The sequence below is a fragment of the Schistocerca americana genome, chromosome 4 (assembly GCF_021461395.2).
Source record: "Schistocerca americana isolate TAMUIC-IGC-003095 chromosome 4, iqSchAmer2.1, whole genome shotgun sequence".
In the NCBI taxonomy this organism is placed as follows: Eukaryota; Metazoa; Arthropoda; class Insecta; order Orthoptera; family Acrididae; genus Schistocerca; species Schistocerca americana.
In genome coordinates this window covers 275357577-275379514 of record NC_060122.1, presented here as the reverse complement: position 1 = coordinate 275379514, position 21938 = coordinate 275357577, and the positions used below count along the sequence as shown (strand labels likewise).

General features: G+C 43.6%; 1 protein-coding gene across 1 annotated transcript in view; it reads right to left on the bottom strand.

The window, feature by feature from the left end:
- Positions 1–21938, bottom strand: part of LOC124612754 (alpha/beta hydrolase domain-containing protein 17B) — a 181730-nt gene that overhangs the window by 44581 nt on the left and 115211 nt on the right. Inside the window, exon 3 of the mRNA XM_047141146.1 lies at positions 8066–8198. Coding sequence (XP_046997102.1) covers positions 8066–8198 — 133 coding nt within the window. The remainder of the gene's footprint in view (positions 1–8065; positions 8199–21938) is intronic.

The following is a 21938-nucleotide window of genomic DNA, read 5'->3' as shown; positions in this document are numbered from 1 at the left end:
CCACATTGTTTAATCTTACATAAATTAGACGAGAAAATCCGCTGGCAAAACTGCCACAGTCCGCTAATTGGCAAATAAAATACAGTTTAATAAAATGTGGCACACTGGTCTGCACGTCACAAACACCACACAATGGAGGGTCCTTTTGCTGGAGTAAGAAAACCCGTGCCATAGGGCTGTGGCCTATGCGAAGACAAATAAGAATGACCTCGTTCCGCTGACGTGGCTGGAAGGAAGTTCTCCACAGCAGAGTTGTGAGCTTGATGACACAGAGCTTGTTGTCGGTCACTGCAGCCACTCGTCTTCCCATCGACACATGATTGTGTACCTTAACAGCAAGGTGATAGCATGCAGAGGGACAGCACACCGAAATACCGGAGGATCACGACAGGCCTCCTTGGCTGCTTGATCTGCCCTTCCATTCCCTGCAATTCCAATGTGCCCAGGTACCCAGCAGAAAGACACTTGCTTCCCCAGTCGTTGTAGTTGGAGGAGGGCATCCTGGATATTCTGAGTTACTGTATCTGCTGGGTACGAACGTTGGCGAGAGTAAAGGGTGCTCAGAGAATGAGCAGACGAAAAATCTAACACCAGAAGAATGTCTCATCTGCTCCAGTGCTCACAAGATCATATAAAATTGTGCACTGAAGATGGTAAATTCTGGAGGCAGTTTGACCTTCAGGACACGATCCAGGAAAATGACAGAGCAACCAACAAAGTCATTCTAGTTAGACCCATCAGTAAAAACAACTACATGTTCGCAGTACTCACACAAAAAAATCAGAGAACATCGCATTAAAATCGCAAGCAGGAGTGCTATATCTCTTGTACCACACCAAATCTAAAATCACTCTGGGTCTCTCCAGTCACCAGGACGGCAGACGGTAAAAACCCTGGATTTGGGGTTGTATGGGCTCCACACCTAGCAACTCTAGCACACGCTGCACGAAGATCCCAAATGGCTTCGCAGCTTGTAGACAGTTGGAAAAAAGGCGTTCCACAGGTGGACGAGCAACAGTATGGTGTGTGAGTGAAGTTGGGAGTTGCAAGGAACTTATGTGCCTGTCATACCATGAAGAGCTGGTGTCTGTTGGTAATTGGCGGTTCCCCACCTCAGCACAGATGCTTGGTATGGGACTGGTCTGATAAGCACCCATGGCCAACTGAATCCTCTCATGACGGACAGTGTCAATGAACCAAAAGTAAGAGAGCTTTGCTGACCCATACACCGCGCAACCATAGTCCAGCCGCCAACGCACAAAAGCCCGATAAAACCGAAGGAGAGGTGCCCTGTCCACTCCCAAAGAACTGTGGCTAAGCCTCTTGATGATGTTGCGCAATAAGATCCACGAGACCCTCAGAGTCTAGTGCATCTTTCGGAGGTAAACAGACTGAGCGAACAGTGATCCTGCAACACACACAAATGTGAACTGCAAGTGCTTGCACGTCAGTAGCCAAGGGGAGAGCAGAGGAGTGGTGCCCATTAGTGACAAACTTTGTGACACCTCCCTTGGCCCTTTCCTCCCGATAGGTCATCCTTATGGTATACCATATATCCCTGTAGCACAGGGACATCTATATTTTTAAAGGCATTTCTTGTAAACAAAAGCACAAGGGACGTGCCTGTGCGAGGAGTTTCAGTTCCTCCACACGAGTCCTGAACCCATTAAAGAGTATGGACGCCATGTCATTGGCGCGGTTTTAATTTACCCCTATCTTTGTACTGGAGAGGTGAAGCACTTTAAGAGCAAGGGGGAGTGGAAGGGATGCCTCGAACCAAGGCATCTAACTCCATGATAGCCTCCTCATCAGTCAGATGGGAAAGAATGACATCTGATGGTGCTCGGAACAGCTTTTGACCCAAACGTCACGAGCCTTTCCCTGCACCCTGTCCCTTCGATGATGCGGGGCAAAGGGGGTGTGCTTATCTTGCACCTTCTGGATGCTCGCTGTGGAACTGTTGTTGGTCTTTCTTGGTACAGCTGCCTGGATTGCTTTGTTCTTACTCTTTTTCCCTTGTCATGTATACATGCAAGTACAGGTGCTCATGCTGGATATATGCACACTAGGCACCATGTGTCGAAGCGTCCGCCTTGGGAACAGGTTTCTGCACCATGGGAGAATACAAGGTGGTAAAGACGGGGTTTCGTCGCCTTATACTCTTTTTTTGTCTTCGTCATAGAGGATCTGCTTGGTCACTTATCTCCTGTCTTTTGCTTCCTTCAGCAAAAACAGGGCAGTCTCGACTCCAGACTGGGTGGTTCCCTGAGCAGTTCACGCAGATCACGGAGACGGGCAGTCAGTCCCAGCATCATGAGCGGCTTTTCCGCAGTTCCAGCAGATTGCTTCATATCCACAACTCATGGCTGTATGGCCAAAATGATGGAATTTCTAGCGCCACACAGGGTTTGGAATGTTAGGTTGAACTTTAAGTCGAACGAACCCTGCCATAAGATGTTCAGGTGGTGTCAGAGAATTGAATGTGACAATGAAAGAGGTAGTCTTTTCAGTTACTCCGCGATTCTTGCACGTCTGTTGCTCCATATCGACTATTCCCTGGGATGCCCATTCTTGCTTCAGTTCTGCTATGTACATGTCCATGATATCTCCTTATTGGAGTTGAGAGAGGTGTGCATCTCAACAATGATATAGTCACCCAGTTTCTGCAAATTCTTAAGGTCTGCCTGCTTTGTCAGTTAGTTTCGACCAACAACGAGCGATTATGCAATTGTTTTATAGATTTTAATGTTCCTGCAAGGACTTCCAAATCCTTATGGATATAAAAGGAGGACACTTTTTCAAATGTCCCCTCCTTCCTCTTTATCACCAGAAACATTTTATTATTCATGACTCCATGAGCCCCATTCTTGCAGTCCAAAGTATTCTTAGTATCAGGGGAACTAGCCTCTCTCATTCTTTTGGATGAATGGGAGTGAATACTCCCAGGCAGTACACCCTTCCCGCTGGGAGGAGAAGATGATGATTTCGAGGGTCCCATCTTTGTCCGACGAGCAGCTAGGGAAATAAGGGTCCACTCAGGCAGAGCACACGCGCCGGAGTAAGCCTTATACAACTGAGGTGCGGCAGGTTCCCCAGAGGTTGCCCGCTAACAACTGCTCCACCCCAACAGCCATGCATCCCCTCAGCGTGCAGCACACCTCGAGACTGAGGGATTTTTATAGTGGTTTATCCCATCCTCACGATCCGGGCAGTCTAGCCAAGATCCCCGTTCCCTGAGACACACAACGTTCCACCGCCACGCAGTGGTCGCTGAAGCATGCTGAGAGCTTATGGTGACGGGATTGGCGGCACTTACCAGTCCCCAACTCAGGAATACTGGGGTCACCAAGCCCGTACCCAGCAAAACAATGCTGAGTCCCTTAGGGCACAGACGTTCGGATGCATAAACAAGACACCCATAGTCTAATTTCAACCAGACAATGGACCAGTTCAAATAGAGGAGGGTGGTTCGATCTTCACCCCAGGAAGTACCATTGAGGACACATAGGTCATTGAGGGACTGCATACAGCGAGCTGCCAAGTAAGACACATGGGAGGACCAAGAGTGTTTCCTATCGAGCATGAGCCCCAGGAATTTTTTTGTTTCAATGAACAGAAGAGCAACAGGCCCGAGATGTAAAGATGGTGGGAGAAACTAATTGCGCCACAGGAAATTCATAAAAATGTTTTTATCAATGGAAAAACAAAAGCTACTGTCGATGCTCCATAAGTAAAGATGATCGCAACATCGCTGAAGATGCTGCTCAATGAGACATCCTTGGAGAAATGCAACAGATGGCAAAATCATCAACGAAAAGGGAGCTGGAAATGCCCAGCAGGAGACAGGCCGTTATAGGGTTAATGGTGATAGCAAAGAGGACAACACTCAAGACAAAACCCTGAGGTACACCATTTTCTTGGATAAATGTGTCCAACAAGGCAGAGCCCACAAGTACCTTGAAAACTCTGTCTTATAAAAATTCTTGAAGGAAACAGGGCAGGCAGCCATGAAGCCCAACATATAGGGAGTACATGAGGGGTACCAGTCCTCCAGTTGGTGTCGTAGGCTTTCTCCAAATTGAAAAAAATGGCCTCAGTGTGGGATTTCCACAGAAAACCATTCATGACATGGGTGGACAAAGTAACGAGATGGTCAACTGCAGAATGCCGCGCTCGAAATGCACAACGTGCAGTGGTTAGTAAATTGCAAGACTCGAGCTACCATACAAGCCGAGCATTAATCGTACATTCCATTACCTTGCAAACAGCATGCCAGAGAAATGGGGCAATAGCTAGAAGGAAGGTATTTGTCCTTACTAGGCTTAGGTATGGATATAACAATAGCTTCACACTAGTGTCAGGAAAATGTGCCCTCTACCCAAATGCAGTTGTACATATTAAGCAGAAAGTGTCTGCCCAGAGAAAGGTGCTGCAATATCTGAATGTGGATGCCGTGTGACCCTGGTGTGGAGGATTGGGATGAACTGAGAGCATGATCTAGCTCCCTCATAGTAAAGGTGGCATTGTAGCACTCATGATTCGGGGAAGAGAAGGGTATCGCACTGTGCACCAACTGTTTATAATGACTGCAGTTTCCCATTGTAGAACGACAGTTAAAAACACGGAGAGCATGTTTCTGAGAGCGAACTGAAATGTGGCACAGTATGCCTTAGTCCACCAAGGGACCAGTACACAGTTAAGTAAAGAGGTAATGTGAGGAACAGAACATTCTGCGGTGGTAAGGATAATGTTTGTAAGATTATATTGCGAACCGTGACAGGACACCTCAGACCGCACAGCTACCCTGCACGACCCTGTAAGATATTCTGGGAAATGGTGTTCGTCGAAGGTCGCCAGGGAGGAATAAAACCTGCAGTAGGCCTTAGTAAGCTGCCGTATGAGTGTCCACAGAGGTGGGGTAGGAGTCAGCAAACGGATAGCACATGGGAAATGGTCGCTCGGGTATGTGTCAGAGAGAATGTACCAATAGAGATGATTGGCCAGCTGGGCAGTGCTGACGGATGGTTCCAAATGGGAATGTGTGTGCGTGGAGTCTGAAAGGAACGTGGGTGCACCTGCGTTAAGGCAAACGACGTTAAGTTGATTAAGGTGGTCAGCCCAGAGGGCGCCTCTCGGAAGGGGGAGAACCCTTAAGGGGATGGTGCACATTACAGTCACAGAGCAGCCAAAAGGGGTGAGGTAGCTGCCCAACAAGCTGGGGAAAGTCTGCTCTGGTGACAGTGTATGACAGAGGAATGTAAACGATACAAAGGGGAAAGGTCAAGTGAGGAAGGAAAAGCTGAACTGCAAGAGCTTGAAGGTGGGTAGTCAGGGAGATGAGTTGGCAATGAATGTCACCCCGTATGAGCAGCACGACTCCCCCGAGACAGAATGTCAACCTTGGGGAAGGTCAAAACAAACCGGGAAGAAATGCGAGAGCTCAAAGCAGTCATGAGGATGCAATTTTGTTAACTGAAGGTAGAGAACAAGCGGACGCTGTGATTCTAAGAGCAGCCGTAAATCCCCTTTGTTGGATTTAAGGCCACAAACATTCCATTAGAAGAGAGTCATGACAACGAAAAAGTGAAGGAGGTCACCTTGGCAGCTGCCTAGTGCCAGCCTTCGAAGACTTTCTGCTACAGGGCACAGAGGCAGGAAGATCTAGTTCCATGAGGTCTACTGAAGCGTCAGCATTGTTCTGCTGTCAGCCTGCGGAGTCTGGGGCACCAACGACACAGTATCTTCAAGTCAGTGAAGCAGAAGACTTTTTGCCTTTGTTTGACTTCTTCAAGCCTTTCCAGTTAGCAGAAGAAGACTCAGGTATTGGTTGACTGGAGGGACATAGGAAGTCTTCACAGGAGTAGTCCTTTCGGCCTGCCGGTTGTGTAGCTGGTGACTTCACTTCGTGAGGCGAGAGTTTGGTGGTTTGTTGCACAGGTGGAGGAGGAGGAGATGGGGACACTGTCATGACACTGGGCAATTTTCCAACCATGGTGCTAAATTTGAGGACTCAAACTTGCATGGCCATATCCTTCATCGAGTGAGATGTAGCAAAAACAGTACTGCAGGTGCCAGATGGTAGAACGCACGGTTTCCAGCTAGCCAACAACTTGGGAGCGACTGGGTGAGGCACTTTCACCAAGATCTCCTGGACAGCCCGCTCAATGAGGTACATGGGACAATTTTAGGAGGTGACAGCATGGCCACCATTGCAGTTGATGTCAACAGGACTCTAGAGTACGGTCATAATAACAACACTGGTAACAGCACATCAGGTTCAGAACATACGCTCCAACTGTAATAACTTCATAATCTGCTTTGATCTTTGATGGATGAACCACTCTTCCAGCCTACTGTAAATAACACCATGAAAACAATTCAGCATGGGCTTCGACACGAACTGGATAGCAATGGAGAAGCGAAGCTGCAAGCAGTTGTTGTGCTTGAGAATCAGAAGTAGTCTCCAAAAGCAAAGTGCCAGTGCGTAAAGGAGAGCAGGATTTCACAGAGCCAGCAATTACATTGACATCTTTCTGAATAACAAACGGATTTACCGTAGCGAAGAAGTGACCATCTTTAGTATGTGAAACCACGAGGAACCGTGGTGCAGCTGGGAGGGTCTTCGAATCGTTAGCCTCATTCCGTTTACGTTTTGTAGCCACTGACTGTGAAGATGATTGGCTCAATGAGAGAAAACCCCCATGTTCGCCAGAGTCTCCAATGGTGTGCTCCTTCCACCTGGGACCCCCTTCAGAAGGGGGCACACCCACCTTAGGTGATTGTTCACTCCTCAGGTCACACCTCCTGAACACCTGACAGAGGAACCATCTGGCAATTTGGGAAGGTAGCAGCTCAGGCAATCACCCCTCCCTAGGCCTGGCCCTTACCAGGGGGTAGGTGCAAACCCTACCTGTCGACCTGGAGCTGGGAACTATGCTTTACTCAGTCATCTGTTTAATGTCAGATGCAAGGGCCGGCCTTCAGGAGTGCACAGGGAGGAAGAAGAAGAGGAACCTCAAATGCCAAAGCAGATGAAAGACAGGAGAAGGTGAACAAAGAAAGAAAAAAGGAACAGTGGAGATACTGACTACCGAAAATGCAGACTACATTTCTATAAACAGCCAAGACATGTTCCCCAAGAAAAAAGAACAGCAAGAGGATAGACATGCAGCATGGAAGGGAGATAATGCTGCAAAGGCTGGGGCCCTGTGGTAGCCAAGCAAGAACCCGTCAAAGAGTGGCGAGCCCCCGTGGGGGACGGAGGTAGGTTCTGTGATGCACCCTTCTTGAAAAAATACAATACTAGAAACTTTTCTTCACTGCCTACCTGGACATATTTCTCAGACATTAAAGGATTTATAATATTGAAGAAATAAGCATATAAGGAGTAGTTTAAACTATATGGCATTGCAAGAACTGGGGAAGAATTGGAAGGTATAGTGTAGCCAGGCATCTTTAAGTGTCTGAAAAACTGCATGCAAAACAAATTTCAATTTGTCAGTACTCCTCCTCCATTGTTTCTTGATAGAAGCTAAAATGCAGAATTGCCATTTGATTTACTATAATGCACAGTGTCTAGAAACATTTTTGGTACTAAGTCAATATCTGAATACCAAATCTTTCTAACTAAACTGAATTACTGTCTCAATATATAAAACACGAATTTTAATTTTCAAAGACTTCATGGTAAATGTAACAATATTTCTAGCTAAAAAGGTCACTCAAATTCATATTCATAACGAATTAAATAAATTATAAACAATTACAATTTCAAGTCAAAATTATAGCTGAATACTTTACAGGTAAATGTGTGACACACACACACACACACACACACACACACACACACACACGTCATTTAAATACCAATGAACATTTCTTTATTTTGTTAAAACATTCAGGAACCACTTTGCAACTCTTTCAAAATTTTGATGGCCTGTACATGCACATGCACTTAATGTGGTGTAGGGAAAGAATTTTGAGGGTAATTAATAATTCTTTGTGTAACACTTTCAGATAAATATATGATAGACTACATAAAACCAGCAGTACTGAGAATACATACATCAACCCATAAAGGTTCAACTGCTCGTGGACATCTTTCGTAAATAGCAAGGCCATGTGAAAAGTCTATGACTTCGTCTTCTGTACCGTGTATCACTAGTACTGGGGATGTGACTTTTGGAACCTTGTCAATGCTGTAAAACAAACAAAACATTCATTATTCAAAAAGTACTCTGTGCATACAAAAGACCAAGTGAACAAAACACGTTTTGTTACAAGCAGAAAACAAGAATTTTATTTCAGCCATATGTGTTATCTTACCACTCTAAAATCATGACTTTAAAGTCACAGTGAGGCACTATGAAGGAATATTAACTTTATTTTTGTAGTAATATTAAACTATTTACTTTTTTGTCATAGAGTGAAGGTGGTAAGTGAAGGTGGTTTGATGACACAGATTATGAAAGACTGCTCTAAATGAAGAAAACTACATGAAACTGATACACAAGAGACCATATACACTGTGGAAAGGACAGGATGATACCACTGGTGAGAGAATGTATGTCAGCATGAAAATCTACTTGTCACATTTGGAAACTTTTGACCGGCTATTTAACTAAAAATGTCACATTGTATATGTAAACACAAACTACAGTTTAAATGGAACAATGACAAATATCTATAAATTTGTAAACTGGCAATATTAGGATGGTTTTGTTTTATTTTAGAGCACAAAAACTAGGATGACATGTGCCCACGTCAGAACTGTCTAACAATAAGGGAAAAAAGGAGTTAAAAATGACTACATGTTAAGCCCAATCAATGGAAGGAAAGACAGCTAATTAGGGACTCTGAGAAAGGTCCATAAAATATGTCACAGAGAAATGGAGGTCCTGAACTGGGATGTCCTTAACTGAAGATTAAATGTTCTTCACCCTACCGTTATGATGGCTAAAAAATAAAACGTGATTGACAGCCCACACGTCATTCGCTAAAAGGCCAATAACTCAGATGTCTGTCACTGCCAGAGATTGAGGTCAATGAGCACATGGTGGAGAGAGAGCACCACTTAAGAAATTGGGGATCACTAAAAAGACAGTGCCCAATATGCAACCTAGCTAAAATGATCTCCTTGCAATTACAGGGGCAACAGGAGGTCGTCCAAGACGATGGGAGAGGCTTAATTCCCTGGAGCTTGTTCCCATGCAGGAAGGACCAGTGGTGATGCCAAAGTGACATCACCTGCGGACAGACGGCAACACAGAGATCAGAGGGATTAGAACTAGTGGGCCCATGTATGAGGACTACAACCCTGTGTTATGGTGGTAGTTTCATAATGCTTCAATATATTTCATTGTTCAGTGATGACAATGAAATTGTGCTACATTGTGTACCAGACATAAGGTACGAAAGTATAGACATTTGCAACATTGTGCACGTGATGACCTTGAAATAGCCTTTATGGAGTGTTCCTTCACAGTGGTTAATTATTTGCTATTTATGTATTTATTTATTTATCATTTGGAATAAAGACTTAGGCACATATGGCACTCTGAACATTTAAATTATTTTATCTGAGGAGCTAACAACAAGTACATCCAATTTTATGTACATTAGTTATAAAATAGACATAAAATACGTAGTAAAATGAACAGCACAATGTGTTATGCAGCGGACTGTGAAATTGTAAGTAAAAATAGTCTGTGAGAGGAGCGAACACAAGTAACAATAACTGAGATGAGTAGTTGAACGAACATAAAAATCAGCTATAAAGAGAACACTAAAATAAGATACGTAATAAAAAGAATCATGAAAGGAACACTAATTTTACACTAATAAAGTTGACTGGATTAAGGATCATGGGCAGCAAGCATAACATTACATATCAAGGTTTAAGTCACCCATCCAGGAAACTGCAGCATCCTTCAGTTTGTACAGATCTGTTTTTGGTTCTAGGTACATTCTGATGTTGTTGTCACTTGCAATATCACCAAATTGTCTGACACAGAGCATCACAGTCATGCTGAGGGCTCGAAAATTTTCTGCATTTGTACAGAAGTCCTGGCAGACTCCGTGTGATGTTTGAATCATGTTGAGAGCTTTTCACTGCTGGTAAGGATTTTCACACCCAGTCGATCTGTGTGCGGAATCAGAAATGGGTTAATGAATCATCAAGTTGTCGGTGCTCCAGTCAGTCTGCCACTGTGCCTCTATGCTGAAGTCTGTGACTAGTAGTTGCTCTGATAATATTATAGGGGGTTTCCTGGACCTCAGTGATAAATGAGGAACGTCCTAATGCACTGACAATTCTGGCTCACTGTGAATCCTGTTTAACTGACAGACCAAGAAGCCTTTTCTGTACAGTGGAGGTGGAACAATATTGCTCCGTACGGGTAATCATTGAAGCGGTGTACTTATGATGCATCCACTGATATGCACCATTTTTCGTAGTTTGACTTTTAGTTTCCTTACATGGCTGTTATGCAACCACACAGAGTAGTAGTATTCAGAGACAGAGTGTACAAATCCTAGGGCAGAACCTCTTAGTGTGAAAGCATATGCTCCCCACTGGTTGCCACACAATTTATCCAGGATATTGTTGTGTGTGTTGACTTTAGCTGCCATAGCTTCTGGGTGTTTCCTGAAAGGCAGGTTGTGATCCAGTATGACACTAAGGAACGTAGGTAACTATGGTGAAGCAATTTATTGCTGAAGCATACTTTGGAAGATTTTTAAGGCTTCCCTATTATTCAGATTTAAACACTATTTCCATTTTGCTTGTGTTGACAGTCAGTCTCCATCAGTGTAGCATTTCCCAACTTTAAGATCTTGGGAAAAGCTACTGTCAGCACCAGCCATCTGCTTGGCTTGGACAACAATGGCCAGGTCATCAGAATAACCAAATTTACATCCTTCTGTTTTGTCTGATATGTACAGCAGCAATCCTTGAATGACACTGTTTTTTATTTTTCGGATGCTACTTATAATGGCACCCATTATTATTATTATTATTATTATTATTATTATTATTATTATTATTTGGTAGGTTCTGTCAAGTAGAATATAATTGATGAGGTATAAGAGTTTCTGGCATGGGATGGTGTAGCCCAATTTATAGAGTACATCATCTTCCCACACACCGTCACAGTATGGGATGAGATCCACAAAAACAACCATCATCTTGCATCTTGAGTGCTTCTTGGGATACTGTTTTGATATGGCTAGTTGAGCTGAGTACCTGATCTTCACAGCTTCTGTTATGGCGAAATCGAGCCCGCTCCACTGGTAGGTGTTCTCCCAATATAGGCTCAATCCAGTTAAACCATGTGTTTTCAACAGTTTATAGGTATCGCTTAGGAGAGAAATCTGGTGGTAGCTTTCTGATTTGTCCCTTGGTTTACCTGGCTTTAGCAAAGATATTATTTCAGCTTCCTTGAACTCAGGTGCTACATGAACAGTCTGCATAATACACAGAAGAAATATACGAGGCATGTTTTTTAAGTAAGTACTGTTTTGACATTTAAAAAAAAGACGTGCTAAGATATCTCAATAATTTTATTTTTACATGAAAGCCTGTACCTTAATCTACTTTTCTACATAATTTCCATCAATATTGAGGCACTTGCCATAACGTTGTACCAGTTTTTGAATACCCTCCTCATAGAAGTCTGGCACCTGACTTATTAACCACTGCATCACCACTGTTTAAAAGCTACCGCAATGGCCTTTCACTTACAAGTGTAGTGGGGCAAAAGGGTTGTTCAGTGCACACATCCAAAGACAACTGAAACTGTCTGGTGAGTACGAAGTCATCCTCCACACAGTTATTTTGAGTGTTGAAAGATATCATTACTAAAAGCTTGAAAATGGGTGTACACAGAATGCTGGAAAGGAAGCGAATCCAAGCATTTGAGTCATGATGTTGCCAAAGAAGGCTGAAAATTAGGTGGGCTGGTAAGATGGGAAATAAGGTGACAGGCTGCAGAATCAGTGATGAAAAGAATATTTAGAAAAAACTAACAGAGGATGGAACAGGATAATAGAACATCCACTAAAGCATCAGAGAATAAGCTTTGTGGCACTAGAGGGAGCTGGAGAGGGGGGGAAAAAAAAAGCAGGGAAAAACAGAAATTAGCATATACGCTACAAATAGCTGCGGATGTTGATGTAGGAGTTGTTCTGTCATTAAAAGATTGGCACAGAAGAGGAAATTGTAGTGGGCTGCATTGAACCAGTCACAAGACTGATAAGGCAGAGCTGTTAAGGCCTTGGCAATGATAAAACTTGTCAATTTGCTGTTTTCCATCGATGGGCTTATCAAACAAGTGTGCAGGCACACAACCAAAATTTTTTAACTTCACTTCTGAAGCAGTCGTCACACTGTGCATGTGTGTTGTGAAGTATTCTGACACTAGCGGGAAGGGTTACCAATGCAGATAAAGCATTTCTTGCATTGACTTTAATGCTGTGTATAAAGAAGAAAATGAAAACAAGGTCCTGGGAACGGTTGCAACTGTGATAAACATATGCTTGAAAAACTGTTACAGAAAATACTTGATAATTACATCAACTTTATCTTTTTTTATTTTATTGCATTCTGCTTCTGTTGTGCATACAACACTTATTTTCTTCTTAATGCTTTCCCATAAATAGGTGGCTGGCAAAGATGCAACACCTCTACCATTTTGCCAATTTTAGACTGTAATTCCAAACATATGCCACTTGGTCCACTTTTGGAAAGTAGAATCCTCTGACATCTGAAGCAGGTATGACACTGGTAACAATCCCAGTACTGTTGTTTGTGCCACAAGGTTTCATTTCAAGGCTTTGGCAGAAGCATTGGTACACTGTGTGTGTGTGTGTGTGTGTGTGTGTGTGTGTGTGAGAATTAGTTAGCATCCTAATCCAGATGGTATACTGATGGAAAGAAATTGATGACAACTTAGGGAGCAAATTCAGACACTACATGGGACAGCATGCACACCTAATGTTCCAAAACACCGCACATAAAAATGGGATTTTACAGTGCTCACAACTTGGATTCTACTGGCAATAAAAAGGTAGGGTCAAGTGTTTTTGATAGGCCTTGGGCTAGGGACCATTTGTATACCCAGCAGAAGGATTGTCTTAGTTTCACTATCCCACAGTACAGTATCAAAATGTGAATGTTATACACTTCCTGCTGCTTAGACAAATGTTGCAAATTTGTTGGTTCTTTTTGGATCTCATCAGCTCGAGGTCTTGCGGTAGCGTTCTCACTTCCAGCACACGGGGTCCCAGGTTCGATTCCCAGTGGGGTCAGGGATTTTCCCTGCCTCGAGATGACTGGGTGTTGTTGTGTCATCTGCATCATCATCATTCATCCTCATTATGGTTGGAGGAAGGCAATAGCAAACCACCTTCACTAGGACCTCGCCTAGTACGGTGGTGCGGATCTCTCGCATCGTCCCCTATGCTCCTCGGAGTGTGGGACACCACCACCACCACCACCACCACCACCACCACCACCACCATCTATGGTGGGCTTGATGTGACTTCATGGGCAGTTCATCATAAAACCTCCCCCCAAAATGAGATTTTTTACTATATTTTTGCCATCACCAATATATCAAAACCCAGGCTAGGACCCTAAGACAGCTATAGGCACCAAATTGTTGATATTTTTACAATATATTCCTAACATACCGATCTCGAAAAACCTTGAAACTTTTCTCAATATCTTTATCCATTTCCTAGATACAGATGTTCAAAGTTGCCCCACGTCTACATGTAAAATTCAGTAAGAGGCGAAATCTCAACAACAAATAACAAACTGCTCAAATTTTAATGGTATATTCTCTAAGCATTTGTCTAGAAGCGCCACATCCCCATTTTCAAAAATCTTTATCCACTATCAAGAAACACTGCAGAAACTTGGCCTTTTTTTTTTTTTTTTTTTTTTACAAAAATCCCACCATGGATTCTGAGACTGTTATGGACAGCAAATGGCAGTTATTTTTGCAATGTAAGCCTATGATCTCAATCTCAAAAACAAACCTTGAAAATTTTCTTCATATTCTTATCCATTACTGAGATACAGAGGTTCAACATTACCCCACTCGTACAGGTAAAATATGCACATAAAATCTGGTGCAAGATGAAAATGTAGTTCATAAAATGATTCAGCATGGAGAAATATGCTCTGAAGTATCCTCACTATTATCTGGGAAACCCATGTTGCAGTACTGAAGCACATACTTCTATTTCAAGTAAGTGAACTATCTAAATTTTACTGATCAATACATTTCTTTTCATAAGAGTTACATCTCTGCTACAGTAGGAAGAGAAGGGAAGCAATGAAAAAATGCCCTATGGGAGCACAAAAAATGTGACTATGTTCCTGTTTATTTAAATAGTCTCTGACTGAAAGGTGAGGTACCAGTTGCCTCATTCTATCTTCCTCAGCACTTTTAAAAATTTCCCCCCAATTTTTTGTACTTTATGCTGAGAGAGAGGAGAAGGCAGAGGCAAAGAAACAGGTGGAAGATAGACAGTGGTTGCGTTATAGAAAGAGCGAAGGAGACAATGGCAGTGCGAGAGAAAAAGAGGGACATAGTGGCAGTGGAACATAGTTCACAATGTAGAACAGTGCTAGGAAAAGAGTGAAGGATACAATGCATGTGGGAGAGGAATAAGGAGAAGGAAACAGTGGAAGTGGGTGGGAGCCAGTGATAATGAGAGGCAGACAGTATGACAATGACAACAAGAGAGTGTTAGTGATAATGAGAAGAGACAGCAGTAGTGAGAAGAATGAATGAGACAGTATGCGTAAGAGAGAGAAAAATGGTGACATTGACATTGAGAGGAGACAGTAGTAGCAGGCCAGAACAAAGGGATCTGGGCTGTGACAAAGGAGGCAATGACACAGAGAGACACAATGAGATAATGACAATGAGTTGGGCTGAATGAGTGAGAGAGAAAGGACCACTGGGAGTAGATGGGTATGAGTGACTAACAGCAATGGAGTAGTGGGTGCGAGGGAATTACAGTTGGGGAGCTTACAGGAGTACGAGATGAGCTGCATGTTAAAAAAAGCGTGAATATGTTTGCATGCTAAAATTTTTTTGGGGAAAGTTTTGAAGATACTGAGGAAGGTAGAATAAGGCAGCTGGTACCCCACTTCTCAGTCAGTCTTTTAAATAAACAGGAACACATTCGTATTTTTTTGTGGTCCAACAGGAGCAGTTTTCCACTGGTTACAATATTGTTGCATTTGACACTTACTTGGGAAGCATGGGAAGCAAGTGTGACAACTGCATGCCAGGGGATGGCCTGAGGATGGTACTGTGCACTGAAATTGGTAGCCATTAGGGGAAAGAAAAAGTATAGAGTTAACCATATCTTGTTTCTAAAGCGTACTGTTTGCTGCTCCAACTGACTCTGTCAAACACTTCTAAAGGCTGATCATATTACTCTACGTGAGAGTTGATTTGGGTGCTCCTGTTCATTCAAATTTAAAACCAAAGATATTAAGTACATCTGGATGCAAATTGTATAAGAGAAGCATAATTCTTGTTTCACTAAATAAATGTAACAGTCAGAAATTTCAATAGGATAATCTATAATCCACCCAATCAAGACAAGGCCTCATCTTTCCAGTTAGCCCCATTCACCTTTGTATCGAACTATGAGCATGTAATTAGTTGAGAGCCACAAACATAGAATGAGTATTATGCTTCTGTACCCAAACCATCAAATGCCACACTTGAAGAGGGCAATAAGTAATTTGCACCAGTCAGACTTTTGTCCATGATGTGATATTCCTAATTTACTCCATGTATAAACTGCAAGAGAGAGAAAGTCAACTGTGAACCCTTGCAAAAGAACTGTTTAGACATCACACGGTAAAACTTAAGTAATCAGTTGATATTAGATGACAAAGTTCAGAAATTTGATTGTAACCTTAGTGCATTGTATGACGAACGTGCCCCTCAATGAACAGTCGAAATAAGAGAACTACCTCTTCAGCAATGACTAAGGAACTATGCTACATAAAGAATAAGTAATGTTGCACACACAATATTCAAGCTGAGCTGTTTGAAGTATGCATGGCCATTCAACTGAACAGAGCTAGTCCAATCCTGCAGCAACGTAGAACAACTGTGCGGCTTCAGCATAGGAAAGACAAAATCTAATCAAGCTTCTGCAGATGAATTAAATTAAGAACTGTAGTCAGTTCCCAAGTTGTGATAAATTATCATCCTCAAGATAGTAGCAGCAGCAGCAGTTAAAGTAGATGAATTTTTCTCAAAATCTGTCTCTAAATGTACAATTCAGAAAGCAATCATGAGAATCTCCTGGGCTACAGGTAATTATGAAGTGAGTGCAGATATGATTAAAAATGTAGCTGATATTATTATTATTATTATTATTATTATTATATTATTATTATTATTATTATTATTATTACAGTTCTTACTTATCTTGCTAATGCTGCAAGCATTATAGACTGGAACAAGAATTAATTTGAACAATACTCAGAAATGATAATTTAAAATCACCAGGCAACTATCGGCCAATTAGCAAACCACTTGTTGTACCTGAAACCTTGCTCATGAACATCTGGTTGGTTGGTTTAATGATTGAAGGGATCAAAACTACGAGGTCATAATTTGCTCTTACCTGCAACAGGCAAGTCAACAATACTACAAACCAAAAAAGGGCCTAGTGCATAAAACCCAAGAAAAGGAAAGCACATGGCCCATAAAAGGTCAACAAAGCCTAATGAAAAGAACAAGAAAGAAGAAAAGGGAGGAAAGGAAGAAAGGTGGGTGAGGTGTCCCACCCAGGGAGCAGCTGGAGGTCGCCAAAAGCAGAAAGTGCGATGGGGGCATACCTCCTGTCACTTATCAGAGGCACCCCATCCAAATATACACAGAAAAGACTGGTGACAGACAGGGCAAGAGAAGCACAGGAAAACAAAGGAAGAACACTAAGTCAAACATAACAGGCAAGAAGCGGGAAGAAGAGCAAACGAGAGGATAGTGCGGGGGCAGGGGTGGGCCACCAAGCCAGATGCTGTTGCTTGTTTGGGGCAGAGGCAGCCACAGGGCAGCCTGCCAAGCTCTCAATGGACTAACAAGGGTGAGATGCCCTCACTCAGAGTGGGGTAAAACCCCTTTCATGAATAAACCGTAATAGCTGGTCAGCTACTGATGCATCAATGGTAGTGAGACAGGAAGATTAAGTTGGTTGCAAGGCAGCAATGTTAGGACAGTCCTGTAAACTGTGGACCACCATTAGAGAGACACTATGACGACTGTGGGAAGAATCCTCACGATGGACGAGATGACTATGAATCAGCCATGAATGACCAATGTGGAGCCAGTATAGGATGATGGAGTCCTTCGATAGGCCCGCGTGGAGGACCTCCATAAATTCGTGTTGTTCTTTATCGCCCATAGTTTGTTCAGTGAAGACAGAGTATGCCATTCCACATTCCAAGTCCTTAAAACCTGATGCGTAATTTCAATAGAAGGCTCAATTCTAGAATATTGATCTCAAGAGGTGGTTTGCTGGTGGCCAGTTTGGCAAGTCTGTCAGCGAGTTAATCCCTTGGGATCACAACATGACACTGGGTCCAGACAAAGATCATAGTGTCAACACTGTTCACAGGCAGAAAGGGAATCCTGGTTAGTCTGGACCAAGGGATGGCAAGGGTAACACTAATCAAGAGTTTGTAAACTGCTCGAAGAGTCACTCCAGATGAGGAAGGACTCACTGGTGCAGAAACGAATATTCTAAAGAGCACGAGAGATGGCTGCCAATTTTGCAGTGAAAACACTGCAGCTATCTGGCATGGAGCAGAGTTCATTAGATCACACATGAGCATAAGCAAAGCCAGCATGTCTGGCAACTGCTGAGCCACCAGGCGAGCCAGGTCTTTTGGACCTTGTGACAGATCAAGACAGAACTGTGGATGCGGAATGCACCACGGAGGTGTATGTAAGTGGACCCAGAGAAGAAGTGGGTGAGGGGTAAGATGGAGTTCAGAAAAAAGGAACTGGATATGAAAGGCAATCACGACCCCAGACCTGAGCCACTGTAGTGAGATATGGATCTCCATATATGGAAATAGGAGATTGTAATTTAGACGCTCTGGGGAGCAGAAGATGCGTAACGTATAAGTGATCAACTGTTTTTGGCACAGAACCTGCACCGGTGAAACCCCTACCACCACTAGCAGGCAGATCACAGGGCTAGTCCTAAAGGCATTAGCTGCCAGTCATATCTCACCAATGGCATATCGGGCCCAGCATCTGTAATGTTGAAAGTGGTGCCAAGGCATATGCGAGACGTTTAATCTAGACGACACTGGACCAATGCTTTGTACAAGTGTATGACCATAAAGTGGCCCATGCCCCAGATGGAGTTGCTGAGGTAGCGAAGAGTACTGAGGTGCAATCGACATGTCCTCTTTAGTTAATGAAGATGGGGAAGTCATGTCAACAGGGTATCAAAGACCAGTCCCAAATAAATGATGAGAGTCCACCATGCATAATGAGGGACTGGCCATCTAGGTGCAGATCTGGATGGGGATGGGCTGTACGGTGGCCTTAGAAATGCATAACGCAGGTCTTGGCAGCTCAAAAATGGATGGCAGCCCGAGATTGCACTCTGTGCATTGTGCATTGCTCCCTGCAGTCGGCTTTCACCAGCACCCATCACGGACAAACAAAAATAAATCCAAAAATCTACAGCATACAAGGGGGGGTGGGGGGGCATCATAGGCACTGCAGCTGCCACCAGACCCCTGACAGCCACTAAAAACAGAGGAAAACTCAAAACATAACCCTGGGGAACCCCATTTTCCTGCAGGTAGGAGGTGCCAACCTGTATGTGAAAAATGTGACATGAAAGAAGGTTCTGGATAAAAATTGAGAGTTGGTCAAGGAAGTCCCCCTCCTCATATAAGGTGGCAAGGATGTGTTGGTCCCATGTGTTACCATAGGCTTTATGCAGATCAAAGAAGACGCAACACAGTGTTGACTCTGGGGAAAAGACATAAGGATACCAGATTCCAGGTGGGCTGCACTATCTGCAGTAGCATGTCTATGGCAAAAATTACACAGAGTCAAAGCCAAAAGACTCCAGGATTCAAGGATCAAATACAGCCTTTGACTCACCATATATTGGACATTGGTTATACTGATCGGACAACAGCTGTCCACCTGAAGGGGTGTTTTATCCGATTTCAAAAATGGATAAACAACGCTTTCTCACCATTGGGAAGGGAATTAGGTCTCATTCCATAGATGGCTAGAAACAAATACCTGACTTTGGCTAGCCACTGATTTGGTTGTGCACCTACTCTAGTCCAGTCCAGGAGCTGTGTCAGGGCAGAGAGCATGGGTGCTGGCGAATTCCCACTCATTAAACAGAGTGTTGTAAGGCTCCAGTAGCAGAGAATGAAAGGTAAAGGGAGTCGTTCCAGATGGTGTTTGAGAAGAAGGAACTTAGGAGGATAGCAGACCGATGCTGAGGCCTGGGCAAAATGCCAAGCAAGATGCTCAGAGACGGAGTCTGGGTTGGTGAGGATAACACCCCTGTGAGAGGAAGGCAGCCAAAAATGTCAATGATCCTTACCCATTCTTGCAAAGAGGTAGTATGCAGCCCTATGGCAGCAATATATTGATCCCAATAAATATGTTTCTGGCATTTAAGAAGATAATGGGCCCGTGCACAAAGCCATTTAAAGACCAGGAGGTGGTTGAAATGTGAATGTTGTTCACAGCACTGGAGGGCACAACAGCATCTTTAATATAGCTGCAACTATTTTGGGGGTTCACCGAGAAACAATCTTCCGCCGGGAAAAACCCGCAGACAAAGGAATCCGTGAAGCAACTGCCGAAAGAATGGCGTCAATCAACTCCATACGGATTCATCAATACCATCTTGTGGTGGAGCTGAGGAAAAGGCATCCCATCCACATTAGTAAAGGCCCACCTGGGATGAAGTCTAAGTGAGCTATGCTGAAGAAAAGATAAGATGACCAAAAAATGATAGCTGTCCCACAAATCGTCATGTACTCTACACTGAATGGAGGGGCTACAGATGGAAAGATCAATGGCCAAGAAAGTGTTGTGTGCCACACTACAGTTTGTGGGTGCTCAAGTGTTGAGCAGGCTGAGATCAAGCCTAGGCACCAGGTCTTCAACACTCTTGCCCAGTCAATAGTCACATTACCACCACACAGTGGGTTATGGGGATCAAAATCCCCAAGGAGACTGAAAGGGGGGGGGGGGGGGGGGAGGCTGTCACAGGAGGGCAAGAAAAGCAGGAAGAACAGAAGGCCAGTATGAGGGAAGATAATGATTGCAATCATCACTGCAAAATCTAAATGGGTCTGAAAAGCCATTGCTTCCAGTGCAGTAAGAAGAGGAACCAAGGAATTAACAATGTCCATATGGATCAAGGTACAGACACCACCAGAGGCTTGCAATGGACCAACACTGTTATATCAGAAGGTTTAGAAACCACAGAGTCGGCGATGGTATATCCACAAAACAAGATTCCTGAAATACAACACAATCTACAGAGGAGAGATAAAGAAGATACTGCAATTCCAGAAGGTGATTATAGTAACCATTACAGGTCCAATACAAGAGACCAGATGGACATGGAATGGGCCAGAATCAGTCATTATGATGAGTCAATGTCCATTACCAGTAAGGAAAGAGTGACATATATGAATGTAAGATCAGATCCTGATTGAGAGAGAGTGGGCCTTAAGGATGTCAGGGGGCAGGGGGAAGGCCTTGTCCAGAGACTTATGCATCTTCTTCTTCTCCTTCAGATGGTGAGATTTGGAATGGTGGGTAAGAAAGCAAGTCACAGCAATATCAGGATCTGAAAGAGAGGAAGTGGTCTTGAGGCCCACAGAACGTGAGTCCCAAGCCCGACTCTGAGTAATAGGCTTCTTGACCTGTAGATGCTAGGTGAGGGGCTCCTAGTGGGAGACCCATCTTCGACAGGTGCCAGAGAAGGAAATTTCTTCTCCAGCTGACAAAAAGGAGCACTTCTGTGAGGGGAGGGAATGGGAACTGTCATGGAGGAGTAAAGGGAAGGGGGACAGGATGGAGGTAAGGAGGAGGGGGAAGAACACAACAGAAGCAAAGGTAGATGTTAAGGATATTGTGTGGAGATGGTTGAATTTCTGTTGGGGCCTCAGAGTGGGATAGAAGGTCCAGAGTTTTGAAATCTTGAATCTTTCTTTCTTTTCACAGACTGGGCAATCCAGCGAACAAGAAGAATATGGGCTGGAACATTTCAAGCACTTGGGTGGTGGGGTGAAAGGACTCCCTACATGAAGAGGATGGCTGCAGTCATCACAAATATAATTCATCTCACATCGTGAAGATATGTGACAAAAATGGTAACATTGGAAACAGTGCGTGGGAGGTGGGACATAGGGCTTCACATCACAATGGTAAACCATAACTTTGACTTTTCGCAGAAGGCTATCCCCCTCAAAAACCAGTATGAAAGCACTGGTATCAATGTAACTGCCCTGAGGCCATCTGTGGATGAAATGAATGCCGCACCATTCCAGATTAGTCCTAAGTTCCTCATCATATTGAAGGAGGAGGTTCCTGTGGAAAATAATGCCCCAGGTAGGATTGGTAAGGAGTAATGCTCACTGGGACGTCTCCTAAGTGCTCACAAGCACAATGGAAAGCTGGCCACTGGCACAAGAGGTTTTAATCAATAGGGAAGCAGATCACATCGTACAAAGTGAGTAAATTTCATCACACTTACATCAGTACATTCTATAAAAAAGAAAGTTTGGCACCCGAAAAAGCCTCCCCATCTGTCCTGGAACAAATCAAGTATTGAGGAAAGGATTGCACCTCAAGCTGGTGAACCTGCCCTTCTTCCCAAGAATGGCCAGGGAG